The 22,485-nt window shown below is 60.9% G+C and overlaps 2 protein-coding genes across 2 annotated transcripts; both read right to left on the bottom strand.

Moving 5' to 3' along the window:
- Positions 1-3,775: 3,775 nt before the first annotated feature.
- OPTC (opticin) lies at positions 3,776-8,202 on the bottom strand (the record flags this gene model as incomplete). Its single annotated transcript, XM_082296076.1, has 6 exons — positions 3,776-3,946; positions 4,667-4,762; positions 5,824-6,026; positions 6,530-6,688; positions 7,483-7,621; positions 7,981-8,202. 6 exons carry the CDS (start codon positions 8,200-8,202, stop codon positions 3,776-3,778), a joined length of 990 nt encoding a protein of 329 aa, XP_082152202.1.
- Positions 8,203-11,804: 3,602 nt separating this feature from the next.
- PRELP (proline and arginine rich end leucine rich repeat protein) lies at positions 11,805-22,165 on the bottom strand. Its single transcript, XM_082296340.1, has 3 exons — positions 22,101-22,165; positions 15,099-16,050; positions 11,805-13,585 (listed from the first exon to the last, which is right to left on the bottom strand). The coding sequence occupies exons 2-3, from the start codon at positions 16,033-16,035 to the stop codon at positions 13,407-13,409; spliced, it is 1,116 nt and encodes a 371-aa protein (XP_082152466.1). The 5' UTR covers positions 16,036-16,050; positions 22,101-22,165; the 3' UTR covers positions 11,805-13,406.
- Positions 22,166-22,485: the final 320 nt, after the last annotated feature.

Genomic DNA, 22,485 nt, shown 5'->3' with positions numbered 1-22,485 from the left:
GGGATGTGAAAAAAAACAAGGAATGTGTTTGCTGCGTTTTGCTGCATTTTTCCCTCCTCCTTTATTTATTTTTTTTTTTTTCCAGTGGTGAAGGGGAAAACGGGGAGAAGAAAAGCTCAGGCTGTTCCCCGCTCCTGTTCCCATTCCCCTTTTTGAGTTTCCCCAGAGCTGTGTGCACCCCGGGGATAATTCATGGGAGGCCCCTTTCGTCCCCAGCTCCCACCTCATCAGTCCCAGCGCTGGGATCCTCTGGGGAAAAAGAGGGAAAAGGTCTGGGATTGGAGCAGGAAGGGGGCTGCTGTTGATGACTCCTGCAGCGACCCCAAAGGAGCCCACTGGGACTGAGGCAGGAAAAGGAGGTTTTGGTCATTCTGGGGGAGCCTGATCCCAGTCCTGCTGTCGGGAATGGGGACAGGGAGTGGGACACATGGAATTGTCCCCCGGTGGCAGCAGTGGGAGCTGGCCGAGGGCACAAACAGCCGGTGGCACCCAGCGGGGCCCGGGGTGGGGCCAGGGCCATAAATAACCCCCTTATCTGCCCCGGAGAGCCGGGCCACAGCATTCCCTCCCCAGCAGCAGTGAATTCCAGCCGGGAGCAGGCCGGGAGCTGTCAGCATCCCCATTCCGGCCTTTTTCCATCCTGCCATGGAGCCAGGAGAGAGACAAAGCCACCGCTGCCTGTCCGAGGCCAGCGCTGTCCCCAGACTGAGACCTGTGGGATCCCTGTGGGATGTTCCCAGCTTTTCCAGGGCCCCGGGAGGCTGAAAACCTCCATCCCCCTCCCCTGATTCCCGTTTCACGTCCCTGACCCAACCCCAGCTGAGGAGCTGCAAAGGGACACCAGGGGACGGCTCTGTCCCCACGCGGTGGTCGAGGGCCACCACGGCTGCTCCTGGTGAGGGGAAAGGGAGAAGAAATTGGGGTGAGGAGCGGGGGAGGAGCTCATTTCCCACTGGGAATGTGGAGTTGGAGTGGGAACTCCTGGGCAGACACAGAGTCCCCCGGGGATGTCACACAGAGCCCTCTGGGGATGTCACACAGAGTGTTCCAGGGATGTCACACTGAGACCCCCAGGGATATCACACCGAGACCCCCAGGGATGTCACACAGAGACCCCCAGGGATGTCACACGCAGTCCCAGCCCCACTAAACCCCCCCAAGGGCCGGGCCGTGCTGGTGCCACCTCCCCCAGGAGCCAGAGAGGGAGCGGGTCCCGCTCGCCAGGGCTCGGGAAATGAGGAGAATCCCCCGCCTGTGTTTTGGTGGCGCTTCCCGAGGCACGGCCGGGGCTGGGAGCGGAGGGGGGAGGGCGGGATGGAGGAGGAGGAGGAGGAGGAGGAGAGAGAGGAGGAGGAGGAGGAGGGGGGGCCCATATGGAGCAGCTCCTCGCCGAGAGCTCAAGCTGCTGAGCTGGCGGGGGCTCGGGAGCGCTGCGAGCCGGCGCTGCCAGAGCCGAGCGATCAATACGTGCCAATCCAGCCCCGCCGGGGGAAGGTGACCTTGAGCGGCTCAGCGAGGAGGGAGAGAGGGAGGGAACGCCAGGAATTACACACGGAGATGCTCCCCGGGCGAGGGAGGAGGGATGGAGGGGAGGACAGCGATGCAGAGCCCCGATGCCAGCCCCGATGCCAGCCCCGCGGAGGGCTCTGTGCCCTCCTGGCTGCTCCAGGACAGGATCCCGGTGCTCGAGGAGCGCCTGGGGACGGTCCCTACCCACGGAGGGTGCAGTGGCAGGAGGGGGTGGCCGTTCCCAGCGAGGACACGAGGGCGCGATCGATAAATGCCCCAATAATCAATAACCGAGCCGCCAAATCAGCGCCAGCTCGGCCCCTCCAAGGGTCTCTCCAGGGTTCCTCCTGCTCCATCCTGGTCCCTCCTCTCTGCGGGTGACAGGGACACAAAAGCCACCCAAGGCAAGACACCCGCCCTCAATCTCAACTCTCCCCCAGCAAAGCTCCCCCAGAGCCCCCGCCTTGCTCTTGGAAAAGTTGGGATTTTTGTAAATCCGGGAGTCCCCGGAGCCATCCCTGCCCTGCCCTCGCCCTCCTGCTGCAGCCCAGCCTCCTGCAGCTCCTCTGAACCCTTCCCCTGATAATTCCTGGGCTGTTCCCAATGCCGGCGGGCATTCCCGGGACACCCAAAGCCGGCCCAGGAGGGAGGGAAGCGGGAGAGCGAGGGCCGGAGGGAAGGTCCGGCATGCCCAGCACTCTGCCTTTGCCCTCTAGCGGGACGAACGCGAAGGACCCGGTTGGGAAAAGTTGGCCAATTCCATCCTGCTGGAGCCTGATTTGCAGAAATCCCAACTTTTCCAAGAGCAGTGAGGGGCTCTGAGGGGGGATTTGCTGGAGGAGAGTTGAGATTTAGGGGCGCTGCTCGCCTTGGGGTCCCCTCAGCCCCGGGGAGGAGGGAACAGGATTGGACAGGGGGGTCCCACCTTTTCCAGAGCTCTGGAGGGGCTGAGGTGGAGCTGGATTTGGGGAGGAGGGTGCTGGGGGCTTCATCCCGTGGGATCAGCGGGATAAAGGCTGGTGGGAAGGTGTTGGAAGGGTGGGTGGGGATGGAGGAGGATGTGGGGACAGCGAATCCACAGGCAGAGCTGGCTCAAGAGTGATGCAACAACAGCGACGAGAAATCCTGGCATTTTGGATAAAACAGCTCCGAATTTGCATTTCCCAAAGATTTTGGGTCAACAATCCATGCCTGAGCTGGGTTTTGCATGGAAAAGGGCGAGAGGAGGTGCCCACGCTCTTCTCTGTGCTGTGCCAGCGCCGCGGGCTCTGGGTCCCCACGGATGAGGAGCCGGTTCCTCTTCCCAGGTTTTCTCCAGCCGCCTTCGGATGCCTCCCCGGGCTCCGAGGATGTGGGCTGAGCTCCGTGGTTTCAGTTCAGGGGTTTGGATTCTCCGGGGATGTGTCATCCCCCTCATGGTGTTCGTTACATGTGGATAAAAATATAAGGGATGAATACATCGCATCGAAAATATCCCACACCACTGGGCAGCTCTGCTTGGGTGTTGAAAGCTGGGATGATCCCACAGATTTTAACTCCATCCGAGTGGTTTTCCTGCTGCTCCTGGCGGGGCTGTTGGACTCGAGGATCTCCAGGTTTCTCTGCAGTTCCAAACCCAGGGATGCCCTCCCAAATCCAGGGATGCTGGAGATCCCAACTTATGCCAGGACAGCTCCCAGTCCCAGTTCCCGGGACTGCAGAGCATCTGGGATGAGGGGATGGAAGATTCCAGTTGCCCTGTGCTGGGATTTCCCGTTTTCTCCTCTTTGGGAGCACACAGGGATGGTCCAGATGTGCCCAGATGTCACACCTGGATGTGCCACACGGAACCACCTGAGGGACCTGGGGACAGCCCAGGGGACAGATGACACCCGAGGTGGCCAAAGCAGCACCTCCCTGGAGCAATGCAGCTCCTGATCCGTGTCCGGGACACCCTGAACAGGAACTCAGGAACTTCCCGAGGCTCTGGGAGGGAATGGAGAAAGAAACGGGACACAGGGAAATCCCATCTTTGCGAATTCCCGAAGGAGCAGCCGGGCTGGGGCTGGGGCTGGGGCTCCCCGCTGCTCTCGCTGTTGAGAACGAGACTTTGAATGCCTTTTAAAATCTTCATTTTATTATTATTTTATCACTCCCTGCTGTGTTTGCCCCAGCACCGAGCTCACACTGGGGTGAAACACCTCCACCTGAACCGCGTTTTCCATGGAGCAGCAGGGGATAGGACGGGATCTGGGAATGCTGTCCCTCTTTTCCCAGCTCCAAGGACTCAGGAGAAGCGGCCCGTGGGCAGGCGGGGCAGGCAGAAGAAGGCGTTGGGGAAGAGGCTGAGGTTGATGGGGTTCCCGTCCAGGCGGATGTCCTCGAGCGCCCGGCGGATCTGCCCCTGGTCCTGGCTGTCACAGAACGTGTCCTCGTGCATCGTCTGGATGTTGTTGTTCTGGAAGGGGCGGGAGAGGGGTGAGTCCGAGTCAGAGGGACGAGGAGGAGGAGGAGGAGGAGGAGGAGGAGGAGGATGAGGAGGACGAGGATGAGGATGAGGAGGACGAGGATGAGGAGGACGAGGAGGGATATGCTAAGCTCAGGTAAACCCCATCCGACCTGGAGGTGCAGGGAAAGGGACAAATCTGAGTGAGAGAGATGAGGAGGAGGACAAGGAGGACCAGGATAAGGATAAGGATAAGGATAAGGATAAGGATAAGGATAAGGATAAGGATAAGGATAAGGACCAGGACAAGGAAAAGGATAAAGATAAGGACAAGGATAAGGATAAGGATAAGGATAAGGATAAAGATAAGGATAAAGATAAGAATAAGGATAAGGATAAGGATAAGGAGGACCAGGACCAGGACCAGGACCAGGACCAGGACCAGGAGGATGAGGAGGAGGAGGAGGGCTCTGCTAGATGCAGGTACAGGTAAACCCCATCGCACCTGGAGGTGCAGGGAAAGGGACAAATCTGAGTGAGAGGGATGAGGAGGAGGACAAGAAGGACCAGGATAAGGATAAGGATAAAGATAAGGACCAGGACCAGGACCAGGATAAGGATAAGGAGGACCAGGACCAGGACCAGGACCAGGATAAGGAGGACCAGGACCAGGACCAGGACCAGGACCAGGAGGGCTCTGCTAGACGCAGGTACAGGTAAACCCCATCCCACCTGGAGGTGCAGCGAGCGCAGGCTCTCGGGAAGGGGCACCGGGATGAAATCCAGCTGATTATCGGAGAGATGGAGGAACTGCAGCTGCTTCAGGTCCTGAGGGGAGGAAGGGAGAGATGAAGCCCAATAGAGAGGAACCCCCTAGAGATGAATCCTAGAGATGAAACCCCCTAGAAATGACCCCCCTGGAGATGGCGCCCCTGGAAATTAAACCCCATAAAGATGAACCATCCTCGGGAATAAACCCCAAGAGATGAACCCCATAAAGATGAACCCCAACAGAGATGTCCCCCCTAGAAATGAACCCAAATAGAGCTGAATCCTGGAGATGAACCCGCTCAAGATGAACCTTCCTAGACGTGAACACCCCAGACATGAACACCCTAGAGATGAACGCCCCTGGAGATGAACCCTCTAGAGATGAACCCCCTAGAGATGACCCTCCCTCTAGAGATGAATCCCCTAAAGATGAACCCCCCTAAAGATGAATCCCCTAAAGATGAACCCCCCCGTAGAGATGACCCCCCTAGAGATGACCCCCCCTAGAGATGACCCCTCTAGAGATGACCCCCCCTAGAGATGACCCCTCTAGAGATGACCCCCCCTAGAGATGAATCCCCTAGAGATGACCCCCTTTAGAGATGACCCCCCCGTAAGATGACCCCCTCTAGAGATGACCCCCCCTAGAGATGACCCCCCTAGAGATGACCCCCCTAGAGATGACCCCTCTAGAGATGACCCCCCTAGAGATGAATCCCCTAGAGATGACCCCCCTAGAGATGACCCCTCTAGAGATGACCCCCCTAGAGATGACCCCCCTAGAGATGACCCCTCTAGAGATGACCCCCCTTGAGATGACCCCTCTAGAGATGAACCCCCTAAAGATGAATCCCCTAGAGATGAACCCCCCTAGAGATGAACCCCCCCTAAAGATGACCTCCCTAGAGATGACCCCTCTAGAGATGACCCCCCTAGAGATGACCCCCCCTAGAGATGACCCCCCTAGAGATGAATCCCCTAAAGATGAATCCCCTAGAGATGAACCCCCCCCAGACATGACCTCCCCTACAGATGAACCCCCCTGCTCCCACCCCTCTGCACCACCCCTGTCACCCCTCAGCCCGGCGAGCCGCAGCCCGGCTGCCCCCGGGACACACCCGGAAAGCCTCGGGGCGCAGCCCGGCGCTGGGGATGCGGTTGAGGCGGGCGTCCAGGCGGACGATGCTGCGGGGCAGCTCGGGCAGCGCCGTCAGGCGGTTCTCGGGCAGCAGCAGCTCCTGCAGGCTGGGCAGCAGCCGGAACGCGTCCGCGTCCGCCCACGAGATGGAATTGCTGCTCAGGTCGATGCGCCTCAGCTTCTCTGAGGGGAGGAGGTGACGAGGGACAAAGCCAGGGCGGTTTATTCCCCTCGTTCCCCGCTCCAAATCCTGGTTTTTTCCTTTGCCCCGATGATGATTTTTGCTTTTCATGCATTTTTCATATATTCCTAGCTCTGTAGACTGCTATTATTTAGCTCCTTAACTAAATCTCGTGCTTTTCCCACTTTCTCTCAGATTTTAGGACAACGAGCTGACCTTCTAAACACATTCCCAAATATTGCTCAGTCTTATTCTAAGCACGGGACCTACAATAAGGGATCACAAGAAGTGGGGCTGACCCAAGGGTGAGACAACTGAATCCCCTATCAGATGTACCCATCAAAAATCCTAATTAATTAACAAATTACAAAACTGTAGAAATTCCTTTCCGGCTGTGCCCATCGCCAGCGGGAATCTTCCAACAAAACTCTGATTTTCAACTCCCTTTTTCTAACACTGCTGCCAGGGGGTTTTTCTCTCTGGGTTGCGGGTGACCCCGACGTACCGAGCCCGCTGAAGTCGCTGGCACGGACGGCACCGATGCGGTTGAAGCGGGCGTACAGGTACGTGGTGTCCGGGGGCAGCGCCGGGATGTGCTCCAGGTCGGCGTCGTCGCAGTACACGGAGGTGCCGAGGCACAGGCAGAGCAGGCAGCTGGGCAGCCCTGGGGGTGCAGAGTCAGCCCTGGGCATGGAAACCATCCCCGACCCCACAAAATACCCCAGAGCAGCGGGAGATGCCCACCCTGCCATGGGGATGTGGATCTGGGACACCCAGAGCTGTCACAGCCCCCTGACCCCACAAAATACCCCCAGAGCAGCGGGAGGAGGTGCTCAGGATCAAATCCCTCCTGCAGGAGAAGGGGAGATTAAAGCTCCCAAATTCGGCTTTTTACACCCAGGGCCATCCTGGCCCCCTTAATTTTCCCACCGGAGGAAACAGAACTCAAGGAAACGGGTTTGGATCAAGAAAAATCTGTCCCAGCTGCCCCCCAAAACTCCAGCACGGGGCGGCAGGAGGGGTAAAACCGAGCCCACCGCCCCGCCCTGATCCACCCTCCTCTCCCCAGCTCCACCCCGCTCTCCCCCGAGGCTCCCCATCCCTTCAAGGGGGACTTCAAAGCGGCTCAGCACCAATTTCCCTTCACCTCCCACTTAATTTGTCCTGGTCTGGAGCGACAGGAAAGGAATAAAGATATTTATGCCTCGCTCCAGGATTTTAATTGTCGCTAATCTAATTGCTACTCTTGTCCCCGTGCTCATTGAAGTGTCGCTGCTTTGCTGGGGTTCATTTTTTTCGCAGAAATTTCTCTCTCTGCAGCCCTCCTGCCTCGCCGTGTGAGCAGACTCAGCCCCAAAACCCTGCAAAGAGCTGCTGGCAGCACAAGAATTCCCTCTTTTCCCCCCCAAAACTCCACCCCTGTGATGTGGGGATGCATCCCAAGGGAACTCAACTCACCCTGCCTGGGGATGGGTGCTGGGGGAACGGGGCCAGCGCCGCTCGGGGGCTGCAGTTTTGGGGTTCCAGCCGTGGTTTCACCCCGGTCTGGGAGGCTTTTGGGGTCCTTGGGGCGAGGAGCCAAGGTGCCAACTTCGATCTGCAAACAGAGCCGGGGTGTGAGGGTGGGCGGCTTGTCCCCCTCCGGGGTGGGTGGCACCGGTACGGGGCTTCAGGCGCTGGGTTTGGGTTATTTATTCCTTCTTGGAAAGCTCTCCAAGCTCTCCAGGAAACTCCTCCGTCCTCTTTGCCCAGAGGGATGAAGGAATCCTCACGTCCAGCGCTGCCAGGGGACAAAGAGCTGGCAGAGGTTTGGCTCGGGCAAAACCTTTCCCCAGCACTGGGAGAGCTGCCAGGGCTGCCGGTGCCAAGGCTGCTCCTCCTGCGGTGCCGCGTCCGTCCCTGGCACCAAATCCCTGTCCCGGGATGCACCCAGGGGCTCTCCTGCGTCCCCCTCACCTTCGGGGCAACGTCCCCGTAGTCGTAGAGCTCCTCGTAGTTGCTCAGGTCCAGGATCTCGCCGTAGTTATCCAAGGTCAGGTCGTAGTTGTCCAAATCCAGGTTTTCATAGAGGGTCAGATCAGCTTTGGGCTTCTCCGCCTTCCTCCTCTCCTGGGCTGGGACAGCCCAAAGTGTCCCCAGGCACATGCTGGCCACGCCCAGCCAGCCCAGGGGACACATCCTGCGCCTGGCCAGGGTCACCGCGCCGAGGGATGGGGCCTGGAATGGTCACCAAGCGCTGGAAGCAGCGAGGGAAGGGATGCGGGGCCGGGATGTGGCGGAGCCAGCCCCGGTGGGGGGGACAGGGAGCCCCCGGCCCCGGGGACGCTCGGTGGCCCTTTTCTTTCAGCCCATTTCACGCTCGGCTGTGCAGGACAGGCCTCGCCGGTGTGGGGAGGGGGTCGGGAAGTGGGGAGGGGTCGGGAGGTGATGAGGGGGTCAGGAAGTGGGGAGGGGGTCAGGATCCCGCTTGTGGCGATGGGTGGAACTGGTCAGTAGCCCAACAACCTCAGCAGCCGAGGAGAACCAGCCCCAGGAGCCCCGGAACTGCTGCTCCCCGCCTGTGCTCCCACATCCAGGTCTAAATCCCGGGATGCTGCTTTTCCAACATCCTTGGGGGGATCAGCGGCCACAGGATCCGTGTGGCTGCACGGGGACACCCCCAGTCCTGGCAGCGGCACATCCAAACCTTCCAGGGCCCATTCCCGCAGGAGAGTTCCCTCCCTCCGGGCTGCACCCCCATGGGACACCCAGGGCAGAGCAAGGGGAGGGTCCCAGCCCCCTCCATCCTCTCCCAACCCAAATCCCAAATCCACCACCCAGCCCAGAGTTTTTTCACCCCGTCCTGAGGATACTGCTCCCGAATTCCTGCTGGTTTCCCTCAGATCAGCCCTTTTCCAGTACTCTGAGCCCCCCCAGACCCTCCCATCCCCCAGCTCCGGGGGGCTCTGGAGGAGCCAAACGAAGCCGGCACGGACGTACCCCCTGTCCCTCCTCCTCCTCGGCGTGCAGAGCCCCGCTCGGCTCCAGGGGCTGGGGAAGCGGTGGGGAAGCGCTGGAGGGCTTTTATTGCACGGAGAGGAGGAGGAGGAGGAGGAGGGGGCTGCTCTCGGGGGTCTGGCGGGGGCAGGCGGGATGCGGCCAATCAAACCGGCGGTGCCCCGCTGGGACTTTATATTGTCCCCACGGCGAGCCGGCCCCGGTGGTGGCTCTGCTCCAACAGGCCGAGCTGGGGCTGAGAGGGGCGGGATGGGGCGGGATCGGACGGGGAGTGAGCGGTGCCTCCTGCCCCGGTGTCCCCACGGGCGGTGGGACAGAGCCAGCGCCATCCCTGCCCCAGGCGGTGCCACCAGAGAGGGATTCCCGCCTGTGTCCAGCCCCAGGGGTGCCCCAAAGCACCAGGGGTGGTCACCTCAGTGACCAGCCCAGCCCAGGGTTTGGGGGGTGCTGCACAGACCCCCTCCCCCCCAGCCGATGGATGGGGACATTCAGCTCACGCACCCCAATTCCCCTCCCGGAAGGGCTCAGCACTCCAAACCTTCGCACTCTGGGGATTTTTTGGGGAGGGGGCGGCAGTGTGGGTGCAGGGGGAGGTCAGCACTGCTCCCCTCATTGGGGTCGGGTGGGACACACCCCGGGGGGGTGGGTGGGGGGCAGGGGCGACCCCTTGATGCCCCCACACAGGGCTCAGCTCGGGGGGTCACGACCCTCCTGGGGGATGTCACCGCCAGGGCTGGGACACTCCGGGACGGGCAGGGTGGGCTCGGCAGCCCCTCCTGGGCAGCCTCGTGCCCACCCACGGCCGCGAAAACGTTCCCGTCGCCACCGGCGCATCGCCCCCCACGCACCCACCCTCCCGGAGCACCCATCTGCGAGCGGGGCGAGCGGGGACACCCCCGCAGCCCCCCAGCCCCCCGTGGGCATCCACAGCCCCCAGCCCACGGCGAGTCCCCCACCCCCGGCCCCGCTCAGCACGGAGCTGCCGCTAAGCTTCGTTAAGCCCCTCATTAGGCGGCTCGGTGGCCACCGTGACGGAGGCGATGTGGCAGCTGGGGGGGCGTCAGCGCTGCCGGGGGGCGGCTGCTGAGATGGCAAAGGCTGGGCTGGCCCAGGGTCCCCAGGACAGTGGGGTCCCCGAGGGTGAAGGGTCCCCCGAGGAAAGGGTCCCCAAGGGCAGCGGGGGGGGTGAGGGGTCCCTGAGGGTGAAGGGTCCCTGAGGGTGAAGGGTCCCTGAGGGTGAAGGGTCCCTGAGGGTGAAGGGTCCCTGAGGGTGAAGGGTCCCTGAGGGTGAGGGGGTCCCCAGGACAGTGGGATCTCCGAGGGTGAAGGGTCCCCAGGACAGGGGGGTCTTTGGGGTCTTTGCTTTGCTGTCCTGGCCCAGTCGATGATGTCCTGTCCTTGTCCCCCACAGGCAGCAGCCTCCCCTTGTCCCCCCTCAGCATTGCCTGCACTGACGGTGTCACCTGAAGGGTCCCTGCTCCCCCAGGACCGTCCCAAAGCTCTCTGAGTGCCCAGCAAACCCCAAAGGGTCGGTGCCAACCCTCTCAGCGCGGGAGGGCCCTGCTCAGCGCCCACAAATGGGGCTGGGGGACCACCAGCTGCAAGGGGGATTGATGGCAGCCAGAATTCCCCCTTTACCCAATCCTGGGGGATCCAGCCCCTTCCCAGCACTGGGAACAGCAGCTGAGGAGCCCCCACCCCTCTTGGCCCCACTAACGAGGGGGTCCCAGCCTTCCCCGTGACCCCACAGGAGCAGCATCCCACTCTCAGAGCCCCACTCCCGCTCCCATGGGGACACCGAGGCTTTGTAGGGAGCAAGAACCGGTTTGGGGTGCTCATCTCCGTGTGGGAGACGGATCTGACTTCCCCAGGGAGGGAAAACACCCCTGGGAGCGGGGGATTCACGCTCTGGTTACGAAACAGCGGGATTTTGGGGGGCGGGTGGGTGCCTGCGCCTGCTCTGCACACCACGAACGCACACAAACCCTGCCGGGAGCGGCCCCCCGCCTCATCCCACATCCTCACACCTTCTCCCACACCCGTCCTCCCTCTCCGCTCGGGATTCACGTGGGGAGAGCAGCAGCAGGAGCGGGTTTTGGGGACGGGCAGAAGGAGCAGCCGCTGCCGCCGCCCACCCCACTCGTGCGGGAACACGCGCAGCCCGAGCCCCGCCACGGATCCCCCTCCCCGTGCGTTCCCTGAGGATCCTCCCGGCTGCTCCCGTTGGGAAAATCACCCCGGGGAGGTTTGTAGGGCTTCCCCCGGTGCCATGGGGGCAGCTCGTGGTTGTCAGTGACGCTCAGGGCCCCGGGGGCTGCAGCCAAGATGAGGCTCTCCTAATTAGCAGGGATGCTCGTTAGGGCATGAACCTGGCTAGCAACAGGTGTGACACCAGCTTTGACACCAGAGCTGTGAGCCCAACCCGTCAAAACCCTGGTTTGGGGTCAAGGGACCTTAAATCCCATCCCATCCCATGGGCAGGGACGCTTCCCATTATCCCAGGTTGCTCCAATCTGGCCTTGGACACTTCCAGGGATGGGGCGGCCACAGATTCTCCAGGAATTCCAGCCCAACCCCTCCCCACCCTCCCAGCCAAGAATTCCTCCCCAAATCCAGCACCACTAAACCCCAAACACCCCCAACACCCCAAAACGTTGGGGAAGTTGCTTCCAGGCGAGGAAATTTTGCTCCTGGATGCGGCAGCGCCTGAGGAAGGCGAGGATGGATCGGGCAGAGGCTTCGGGGTCCCTTGTGAATGATTTTATTTCCACTGCTGCGGGGAGTGGGAGTGAAAATCCCATGAAGTTGCTGGGTCGGGAGGTACACGTGGCTCTAGGAATATCTGTACATTCTACCAGTCTATATACACATCATATAAATACATCCAGGGGGGTTCCATCCGGGTTCAGGGCTGGATCCTGTCCCACCCAACTGCAGGGAGAGCCCGAAAGGAGATTTTATCGTCAGGAAAAAACCTCCTTAATTAGCACGGGGTTTTAATGAATGGAAAAAGGGGGGAGCATCCCTGTGCCATCCCCGGGGAGAAGGACACGGTGCCCGTCCGTGGCCGTCCCAGGAAGGGTCAGTTCTGCTGAAAGGAGCTTTCTTTGGTTTATTTAATGCTCGTTGCAGTTGGATTTTGAATCTTTTTTTCTTTTTTCTTTTTTTTCCTTTTTTCTCCCTCTAATGCTCGGCCTTTAAATCCAAATCCTGAGACTCGGGAAGAAAAGAAGAGAATAATCCCCCCAAAACCCGGACACCCTATAAATGCAGGTACAGCTATCAAAGGGGGAAGCGATACATGTGAGGAAGAGAAGGGATAAAAATAGCTCTTCTAAAGGGTAATTCTTCCCTTTTCTTCTCCCTTCCTTTTATTTCTAATAAAAAAAAAAAAAAGGCAAAACCCGGTCATGTGGGATTAGCTCCGGAGGGAAACTGAGCCGTGGATGTGGCCCTGAATCCTCAGAGCTCAGTGGGAAGGATGCAGGATTTTGGGATGAAGCTGTGAGCCCATGGATGTGCCCTCGATCCCAGATTTTACAGGGAAGTGCGCAGGATTTTGGGATCGGGCTGTGGGCCCTGCATCCCCCCAGCTCAGAGGGAAGGATTCAGGATGGGGCTGTGATCCCATGGATGTGGACGCAGAATGCTGGGATGCGGCTGTGGCCCCATGGATCGGTGCTGGGATGGGGGGATTTGAAACCGGGAAGGGACCGAGGGGGATGCGGGAAGGCGTGGCCCACACCGGGCGCAGGATCCAGGGGCAGGACACCCTCCCTGCTCCATCCCGGCAAACGCCCAGCTCCAGGAGGGATTTAGATCCTCCTCCAGAAAAACGTGGAGCCAAAGCCCTCCAGAAGGGCCGCGGTGACAGGAGCATGTCCCCATCCCCTGGGGTGCTGCTCTGGCCACGATCCGCGGCTGCCTCATTCCCAGATCCTCCGGATCCATCCTCCCTCCGCTTCCACGGATCCCACCCGCGCGGCACCGCCCATTCCCGCTCCCCAACCCACCGGGAATCGTCCTCAGGGACACCCTCAGGGAGCAGGGACACGCCCCGAGCCCGGCAGCTCCATCCGAACCGAATCCAACCCTCCGGAACTCCGCTGGCTGGGGACGGGAGAGGCGGAGGCGGTTCCGGGCTCAGCCTGGGGGACAAGGACCGGCAGCTGTGACCTGGGGTGGCAGCTGGGACACCTGCAGAGAGCGGTCCCCAAGGAGCCACGAGTGTCCCCGCAGGGGGGGGAAAGGGGGAAAAGGGGAGAGGGATGGAGGCGGGGAGTGAGCAGGGGGAGAGGGAGGAGAGAGGGTCCCGCGTGTCCAACGCTGCCGGGGCTGGGGGGAAATGTCCGAGCAAAGCCGGGCCTGGGAGAGGCAGGGCTGGGCTAAAACACCACGGACTGCAGGAGGCGGAAACACAGCATCAGGTCCAGCGGGATTGGCGGCTTCAGGAGGTTCCCGTCCAGCCGCAGGTAGCGGAGCCGGGGGACACTGTCCAGGTCGGAGGGCGAGAAATCCTGGATGGACACCAGCGAGGTGGGGCAGATCTGCGTGCCGTTGATTTCTGTGGAGAGGAGAGGAATGGCGGGATGCCCTTTAGGGAAAAGGGAATGTGGAGAGGGATTCTTGAGCCCCCCGCTGTTGTTGAACCCCAAATTGGGGTTGTTTTGCTACCAAAAGGGTCAATCCCAGGCTGTTCCCGAAGCCCCAGAGAGAGGAAAGATCTGGCTTTTGATCAGGAGCGAAGTAGGTCACGTTCCTCCGGATGCGGTGGCATTCCAGAGAGAAAAGGGATCAATCCCTCTCCCGGAACCTGCCGAGCCAGCCCCGAGCTTCCCAAAAAAACCATCAAGGAATCCCGCTCCAGCCCTGTCACGCCGGAGATAACGTCAGCACCCGGCTCGTTGCTCGCCTCTGGAATTTCACGTTATGGGACATAAACAGCGGGATTCTGATGTCAGCACCCAGCTCCGGGGATGGAAACCTTCTGAAAACTGGGCAAAACAGGCGAGGAAAAGCTGGGCCAGGGCGTGCGTGGGATTTCTCTCCATGGGAAACGCCGGCAGGATCGGGATGCTGGGGATGTGGGAAGCCAGCAGGAGTCACCACCTGCATCCCAAGGTCCCCCCCCCCCCCCCGGCTCAAATTTGATGGTGTTTGATTGAAATTCAGATTAACGAGGGTTGGAGGCAGATGTGATCGCAGCAGGGTCCTGGAGCTCTAACAGCGGGAACATCTGGGGAGACCAGGAATCCTGGAATGGTTTGGGTTGGAAGGGACTGTAAAGCTCACCCAGTGCCACCCCCGCCATGGGCAGGGACACCTTCCACCATCCCAGGGTGCTCCAACCCAGCCTTGGATACTCCCAGGGATGGGGCAGCCACAGCTCCTCTGGGAATTCCATCCCAGCCCCTCACCTCTCTCCCAGAGCAGAATTCCTTCCCAATATCCCATCCATCCCTGCCCTCTGGCAGTGGGAAGCCATTCCCTGCATCCTGTCCCTCCATCCCTCATCCTAAGTCTATCTCCAGCTCTCCTGGAGCCCCTTTAGGCCCTGGAAATCTGAACTGGAAGTCAGTGGGATTCTGTCTCCTCCTCTGTGCTCGCTGTGCTCCCACACATCCCAGGCTCCTCTCCCATGGAATTGCAGCTGGATTTCCCTGGAATGGCCCTGGCTTCTCTGCCTCCATGGCAGCCTCGTTCTCCCCGCTCCTTCCCCACACAGCTCCGCTCGGGAGCAGAGCCGGGTGATTTCCTCACCATCCTGAGCCGTGTGTTTGGCATCTGTTCCTAAAATACGTGCCCAGGCTCTTCTTAAAGATCCCGATTTATGCCAGGGAAAGAGCCCTTCCCAGAGCAGGTGGCCCCGAAGAAGACAACCGGGACAAGTCCTGCAGCACAGAGGGGATTCCACTCTGCTCCTCCCCTTCCACCCAGATCCTCCCTCCACCCTTGTAGCTCCCGCCTCATCCCACCACCGCTGAAGGGATCACATCCCACCGGGTGAGAAACGACCTTTCCAAGGTTTTTCTCCCCAAAAACCACCCCAGAGACCCCACCCAAGCAGCAGGACTCACTCTCGATGGAGTTGTTGTTCAGGTAGAGGTGCTCCAGCTTGGCGCTGATGAAGGGCACGTTGGTGAGCTTGTTGTGGGCCAGGTGCAGCACCAGCAGGTTGGTGAGGTTGAAGGAATTTTTGGGCAGCCCCTTATCCGAGATCTGGTTGTAGTTGAGCCGGATGAAGGCCAGGTTGGGAAACTCCTTGAAATAATCGCTGGGGATGTCCTCGATGTTGTTCCTGTCCAGGAAGAGCTGGTGGATGGCGCTGGGCACACCGGGGGGCATCTTCCTCAGGATGTTGTGGGCCAGGTTGAGCTGCATGAGGTTCTTGAGCCCCTTGAAGGTGTTCTTGTTGAAGACGCCGTCGCTCAGCTTGTTGTGGTGCAGGTCCAGCAGCACCAGGTTCTCCAGCTTGTTGAAGACGCCGGCGGGGATCTTGGAGATCTGGTTCCTGCTGAGCCGCAGCTGCTCCAGGTTGGGCGGCAGGAAGGCGGGCACCTCCTTCAGCTGGTTCCTCTCCATGTAGAGGAAGATGAGGTTTTCCAGCTTCTCCAGCACCCTCCTGTCCACCTTGCGGATGCGGTTGTTGTCCAGGTTGACCCATTTGAGGCCGGTGGCGTTGCGGAAGGACTCCTCGGGCAGGTCGGCGATGAAGTTGTTCTGCAGGTACAGGTAGTGGATGCGGGGCGGGATCACCGGCACCGTGCGCAGGTTGCGGCTGTCGCAGTACAGCGCCGACGGGAAGTCCGGCGGGCAGTAGCATTCCCGAGGGCAGTCGGGGAACACGGATGGAGGGCCCGGAGGGAGGGGAGGCGGCAGCTCCGTGGGCTCCACGGGCTCCTCGAAGGGCGCGGGCGGCCGGGTGGGTCTGCGGGGGGGTTTGCGCCGCTGCCCGCTCACCGGCGGCACCAGGGCGAGCACGAGTGGGAGAAGCAACGCCAGGGCCACCTTCATGGTCCAGGAGTTTTCCTGAAGGGAGGGAAGGAGAGGGGGGGTTGGGAAAGGGCTGGTTGAGGAATTGTCGCCTCCCCGCTGCTGGCGTGCAGGGATTTGTCCCTTTGTCACCTCCCTTCCGCTCTCCTTCCCTTTGGAAGTCGTCCTCAAATCCAACCCCTCTCCAGGGCAGGAGTCCCTGAGGTCCCTATCCCTGGCTCACCATTATCCATGGAATTCCTCTGGCTCACCATTATCCATGAGATCCTTCCCTGCCTCACCATTATCCATGGGATCCCTCCCTGCCTCACCATTATCCATGGGATCCCTCTCTCTCATTCACCATTATCCATTAAATTCCTCTTCCTGGCTCACCATTATCCATGGAATTTCTCTCCCTTGCTTATCATTATCCGTGGGATCCCCCCCCTACCTCAACCATTATCAATGGGATCCCTCTCTCTCATTCACCAGTATCCATGGGATCCCTCTCCCTGCCTCACCATTATCGATGGAATTCCTCTGGCTCACCATTATCCATGGGATCCCTCTCTCTCATTCACCATTATCCATTAAATTCCTCTTCCTGGCTCACCATTATCCATGGAATTCCTCTCTCAGGCTCACCAATATCCATGGAATTCCTCTCTCAGGCTCACCAATATCCATGAGATCCCTCTTTCATTCACCATTATCCCCGGGATCCTCCCTCTGCCTCACCGTTATCCATGGGGAATGTTGGTTTTGGTTCAATCTGGGGTTTTATTCCATTTTTCCACTGATCCTCCCTGGAGAACTCTTCCATCCTCTCTTCCCGAAGGATGGATCAGCCCTCCGGACACCTTGAGGGTTTGGGCTTCATTTGGCACTCGAGCCAGCGAATCAGTGACTCCGCAGGAAATTGGCTGCGGAAAAGCGTCGGGAATCCGGCAGCGGTTAACGGGGCAGGAGAGGTGGATGGCCCCAGGAGGAAGAACAGCCCCTGGGATGAAAAGGGCATTCCAAAGTCGGAACACCGGAGGGGTTGGGATCCACAGCTCCCTGTGCTGCCGTCAGAACCCGTCCAGCCCCTCCAGTCCCATTGATTATTTGGGAAGAGACACAGTGGGAGACTGGGAGGGATCAGGCGAGGTCTGTGTGCCCCAAGTCAGGGAGTTTCTCCTGGACATCATCCCTGGTCACCTCTCCCTCTTCTCTGGGTCCTTATCCTCCTGTCCCATCCCTGCTCCTCCCTGGAACAGCAGTTCCTTGATCATCCTGGCCAGATTTTCTGGGAATTCTCTGGCTGCTGCCTTGGAGGATGGAGGGATCCAGCAGAGGAGCTCCCCGTGCAGGAGGTGTTTGGATGCTCCCACATTCCCCAGCTGGAGCAGGCCGGGATCGGGGTGGGATTCCTGGGCACAGACCTCGGGGGGCTCTCCAGGCTTTTCCCGGTGGGATTCATCACCCTGGAGGGATCAGAGCCGAGCTGGATGCAGGGCAAGGCAGAGGGAGAGTGGGAAGGGGAGTGGAGACAGAGGAGAGGGAGGAAAATGAGGAAAACCAGAGGAAGAAGGGGAAATGGAAGGGAAAGTGCTGCCGGGATGGGAGAAGCCTTCGGTGGTGCCGGAGCTGCTGGTGCCAATTTTAGAGGGAAATCAGGCACTTCCAGCTCTCCCATCCAGCACAGCAGAGTGGGATTCGCTGCCCATCTTCCCTTGCCTGACCATTTCCATCTCTCCCCACATCTGGAGCCCCCAGTTTCCATCATCCCTGGAGGGGGAAAAGCCCCCACCCAACCTGGGAACCGCAGGGACGGGGCAGCACCAACCCCCTGTTGCTTCCCGGCGGGATCTGCATCCCACCCTGGACGGGCCACCCGCTTCCAGGGCCGCCTCTGCCAACCCGGCTCCCTTTGAAGCCATCGCGTGCTTTCCTGAGGCTCCAAGGAATTGACTTTCTCCAGGAAAAGATCCCGTTCTCGCTCCCCCCTGCGGGCCCAGCCTGCTCCTCCGGGCTCCCATCTGGCTCTGGTTAACCCCGCACGCCTCCCGAGCCGGCTGCTTTCCATCAGGGCTCTGGCATCTCGCTGGGGGAAGGGAGGAGCAGGGAAGGAGCCAGCGGAGCCCAAAGCTGCCGGATCCTGATCCTGCGGCAGGTCCTGGTTGGGGATGGACGCGCTCCTGTCCCCGCATTCCGGATTCGGTGTCCGGAGAACGGGAAAATCCGTGACAGGGATGTGTTTGTGCAGTGCCCTTCCTATTCCTCCGTCATCCCATTCCATCAGCATCCCGCTCCTTTCCCAGCCACAGCACATGGATCTTGCTCCACGTTGTCCCAGAGCTTTCCATGAGGTCCTAGAGATTGCCATGGGGTTTTTCCTCTGCTCCAGAACCTGAATTTTAATCCCCACAAACTCCTGAGGGAGCGGCGGGGGCTGAGGGCTGAGTTTGGCCTGGTGAGGAGGGGAGGAAGCAGCTGGGACATGATATTCCAGCTGGGAGGTGATATCCCAGATGGGAGCTGCTATTCCATCCAGGACACAATATTCCAGCCAGGACATGCTGTGATCCAGGTGTTGGATCCGCTCAGGCCACCCAGCAATGTCCCAGCAGGGCAGGGCACAGGGCAGCGCTGTCACCCCGCTGGCAGCAGGAGCTGCCTGAGCCTGCCCCGTCCCCTCCGCACGAGGATTTGACATCCCAGATGTTCGGGGACTCGGCACAGAGCGGGAACAGCCACCAGAGCCAGGAATCCCGGCTGGAGAGTGATGGCATCCTGTGGGATTTTGTCGGCACAGATGGGAAGTGGCGGGAGGTGGACGCGGCCCCTTTTATCCACCCCACATCCCCGCGGGGACTGTCCCAGCTCCGTGGCACTGCCACCGCCCTCCTCTGATGCCGGGCCCCAGCCTGCCTGGGGAAAGCAGGACCCACTTCTAAGCAAACTGCAGGAAACCAGTGACATTCCCAAAAAACCAGGGATGCAACGAGCCCGAGGCCACCACAAGCATCACAATCGTCTCCAACCCTCTGGAAGGTTCCAAGCCAGCTCTCCCCGGACCTGGAACATTTGGAAGTCTGTTCTCCATCCAGTTGGATTTACTGGCGTGAGTGCCAGGAGCCAAATTCCCAAATCCCACCCCCTGATCCTGCAGGAGCAGCAACCAGAGCCCCAGCACAGCCAACCTCCCCTCCCAAGCTTTGCCGTCGCTCCCGACGGACGGCACAGCTCCGATTCCAGCTGCCCACAAGGAATCCGAGCCACTGGAACAAAGTTAAGTCATGGAGCAACGCAGGAATTCAGGAAACCGAGGGCCTGGCGTGGAAAAAAGGCTCAATTCATGGATAAAACCAGTCCTGACACCTCCCGAGCCGCTGAGCTTGGCCTGGCTGCAAGGCCGAGGCACCCAACAGATGCCGGGGTTTTTCCCAGAAGGAGGCAGCTGCTTCCTCAGCCATCCCCCTTTACAATGGACAAAAAAACCCCCCGGCGCAACAGCTGGAAATTCCAGCCCCGAATGCCGCTGGGGTTTGCTTTGCACATAGTTTCTCTTCCCTGCATCCCAGTAACCCCCAGCTCCCAGCAGCGCCGGCTGCCAGCCCCGGGATGGGTGCCAAGGGCAGGGAGAAGCCGCCAGCCCAGGGCGAGAAGGAGCCGTGCAAAGGTCACCGGGGGGGATTTGTCACCATCAGAGGTCCCCGCGCTGCCCCTCGGGTGCTTCCTGCGACAGTGAGGGGAGCAGGGAGCAGCTGGATCCGGATATTTGTCCAAGATCTGCTCCCGCGGAGGGATAAAGGGAATTTTAGCTCTGGGAGAGGGAGGAAAAGCCCGGATGGCTGGAGCAGAGCCCCTTTCCAGCTCGTTGTTAGCTCCTCTCACACCGTCCCTCAATTCCCGTCATTCCTGGTGGGGGAAAAGCCCCCTCCCTGCCTGGGAACGGGAGTGTTGGAGGAGAACAAGGAGAGCGAGATAAAAATAACCACAAGGATCCGGCAAAGCTCCTTCCTTGGCTTCCCTCGCGTCCAACACCGCTCGTGGCTCTGCAAGAGCCTGGCCCAACACGGAGCTCGTTCTCCAGCAGCTCTGGAGCGCTGGGAATCGTGGAAAAGAGAGTGGGCAGCCAGGCTGTCACCCAGGGGTCCCCTGGGAGACGCAGCCCTGATGCAACAACCCCGCGGTTCTCGCCCTTTCCCAGCCCTTTCCCAGCCCTTTCCCAGCCCTTTCCCAGTGAGCAGCGGAGCCGGGCTGGAGCCGGGACTTGGTCCCGCCGCATTCCCGCTGGGAAGGCGCTGTGTCCATGCGGGGCTGGGTGACCCCCGCCGGGCTCCTGCGTGCCAGGAGCGATGCCACAGTCCCCGGGATCCTTCCCAAAGGCTCATCCCGCCCTCTGCCCCCTCCTCCGGCAGCAGCGCCCGTGGGAAGGCGGCCCTGGCAGGGAGCACCTTCCCGCTGCCTTCTCCCTGGCAGCAATTCCTCCCCTCTCTGCGTGTCCCGACACTTCCCAGCGCCGCTCCCGGCTCGGATCCCGCTGCCACACGCAGCGGGAATGGCTGGACAGGGACAAAAGCGAATCCCGGCAGGAGCCGCTGCCAAAGCGCCGCCGGCCCGGACCCCACACGCGCCCCGCTCCCTCCTCCCACCCCACGCAGCAGCCTCGCCCCACTCCGCTTTTCCCTCAGGGTGGGAAGCGGCTCCGACGCCTCGTTCCCTCCTCTCCAGCCTCTTCCAAGGGCAGAGGAAACCTCCCACGGCTGCGCTTTTATCTCTCCCCGGCTGGAAGCGCTGATCCCTCGTTCTCCCGGGAGCAGCGACAGCATTCCCGCATTCTGGCTGTCCCGGGAAAGGGCGCTGCGCTTCCCGGGTGGCAGCTCTGGGATGCCACGGGGGCCACACGAGGCAGGGCCGGGATCGCGGGATCCCAGGGAAGTTCCCGAGCCCTCACGTGTCGCGCGCTTCGCCCGCAGCGCCGGGGGGATGAATTCCCATGTTTCACTTCGGAGCTGCTTTTCCCTAAACCTCTCCAGCCGGCGGGGAAGGGCAGGTTTGGGATGAGCCTCTTCCAAGCAACAAAAAGCCTTTTCCCAGGATTTCGGCGATCATTTCCCGGTTGTTCCTCTCATCGTCTCCTCCCCGAGCGGGGACAAAGAGCGGGCTCCAAACGGGACCCTCACTTTGGGGGGCGCGGGGAGGGGGCTGCACCTCCCCGCCCACCTGGAGCTGAGCTGGCTCCGGGCAGGAAAAGTGGGATTGAATTCCCTGGGAATGCTCGGTGCGGTGCAGGCAGGAAAGAAGGGCTTTACCAGCTACATTTTGGGCTGAAACGCAGCCCGCTGGAAGTGGCCCTGGAGCTGTCGGGCTGCTCGCTCCCACCTCGCTCCGGTCCTCTCCGAAATTCCCTGTTCCCAGTCGGGTACGGGGAGACGGGAGCAGCCCCCCAGAGCCCCTCCAAGCCCCGTCCGTCTCCGCAGCCCCTGCCCCAGGCAGGACGAGGTGCCCCGATGTCCCCGGAGGTGACATTCCTGGTGGCATTCCTGGCTCCGGAGGGGTCCTTTCCCCTCTCAGCCTCTCCCTTTCCTTGCTTGTTTTCCCTCCTTCTTCCCAAGGCTGGGGATTGCCCCGGGCATGGCTGGGGCTGTGCAGCTCCCAGGGGTCCCCCGGTTCTGGCCCCCGACGCCCCCAGTTTGGGCTTTGCAGCCCCCCCGACCCTCCCAGTTTGGCTGCTGAGCGGAACGTGCTGAGGTTTGGGGTGTGGGGGAGCACAGGTGGAGTGGGGGACACACAAAGGGTCCCCCCAAAAAGCGCCTGGCAGTGGCCGCAGCGCTGTCACACCCCCGGGACTTCCCTGTGACCCCACAGCCCCCAAACCCCCCCATTCTCCACCCCACGCCGAGAGAAACTCCTGCAACCGGGGCAGAGGGAGAGAACAAAGACTCCCGAGCGCTGCAGGACAGAAGAACCAAGAGGAGAGGGGGGAAAAGAGGGAGAACAGATGTTTTTTGGGATGGAAGGGAGGCTGGAGAGGGCAGGAGCGTGGCGGCGTCCTGGGTGGGAAGCTCAGGCGAGGTGAGAAGAGCCCGGGGGGGAAACACCTGCCCAGAGCTTACCTGTGCGCACCTCTCCCTCCTCCTGCCTCTCTTAATCCCCAGCACAAGTTTCTCTCTGGCTTCTCTCTCCCTCCTCCTCCTCCTCCTCCTCCTCCACCTCCTCCTCCTCCTCCTCCTCGAGCGAGCCCGGTCGGGGCGCGGGGGTTTTGTTGCTGGGAGCGGTGGGAGCGCGGGGGGCGGAGGGCTGGGAGGGCTGGGAGCACTGGGAGGGCTGGGAGCACTGGGAGGGCTGCGAGCGAGGCACGGTGACAACAATCACGTCTTTCTCTGGCAGCCGAGCACGGCGGGCTCGGCGCACACGCGGCTCTGGCGCTCGGCAACAATTCCTCCCCCTCCTCCCCCTCCTCCTCCTCCTCCTGCTGCTCCTTGTTTCAAAACAAAGCTA

The sequence above is a fragment of the Coloeus monedula genome (assembly GCF_965178545.1).
Source record: "Coloeus monedula genome assembly, chromosome: 23".
Lineage (NCBI taxonomy): Eukaryota > Metazoa > Chordata > Aves > Passeriformes > Corvidae > Coloeus > Coloeus monedula.
The sequence above is the reverse complement of the archived record's forward strand: the minus strand, read 5'-3'. Positions and strand labels throughout refer to the sequence as shown.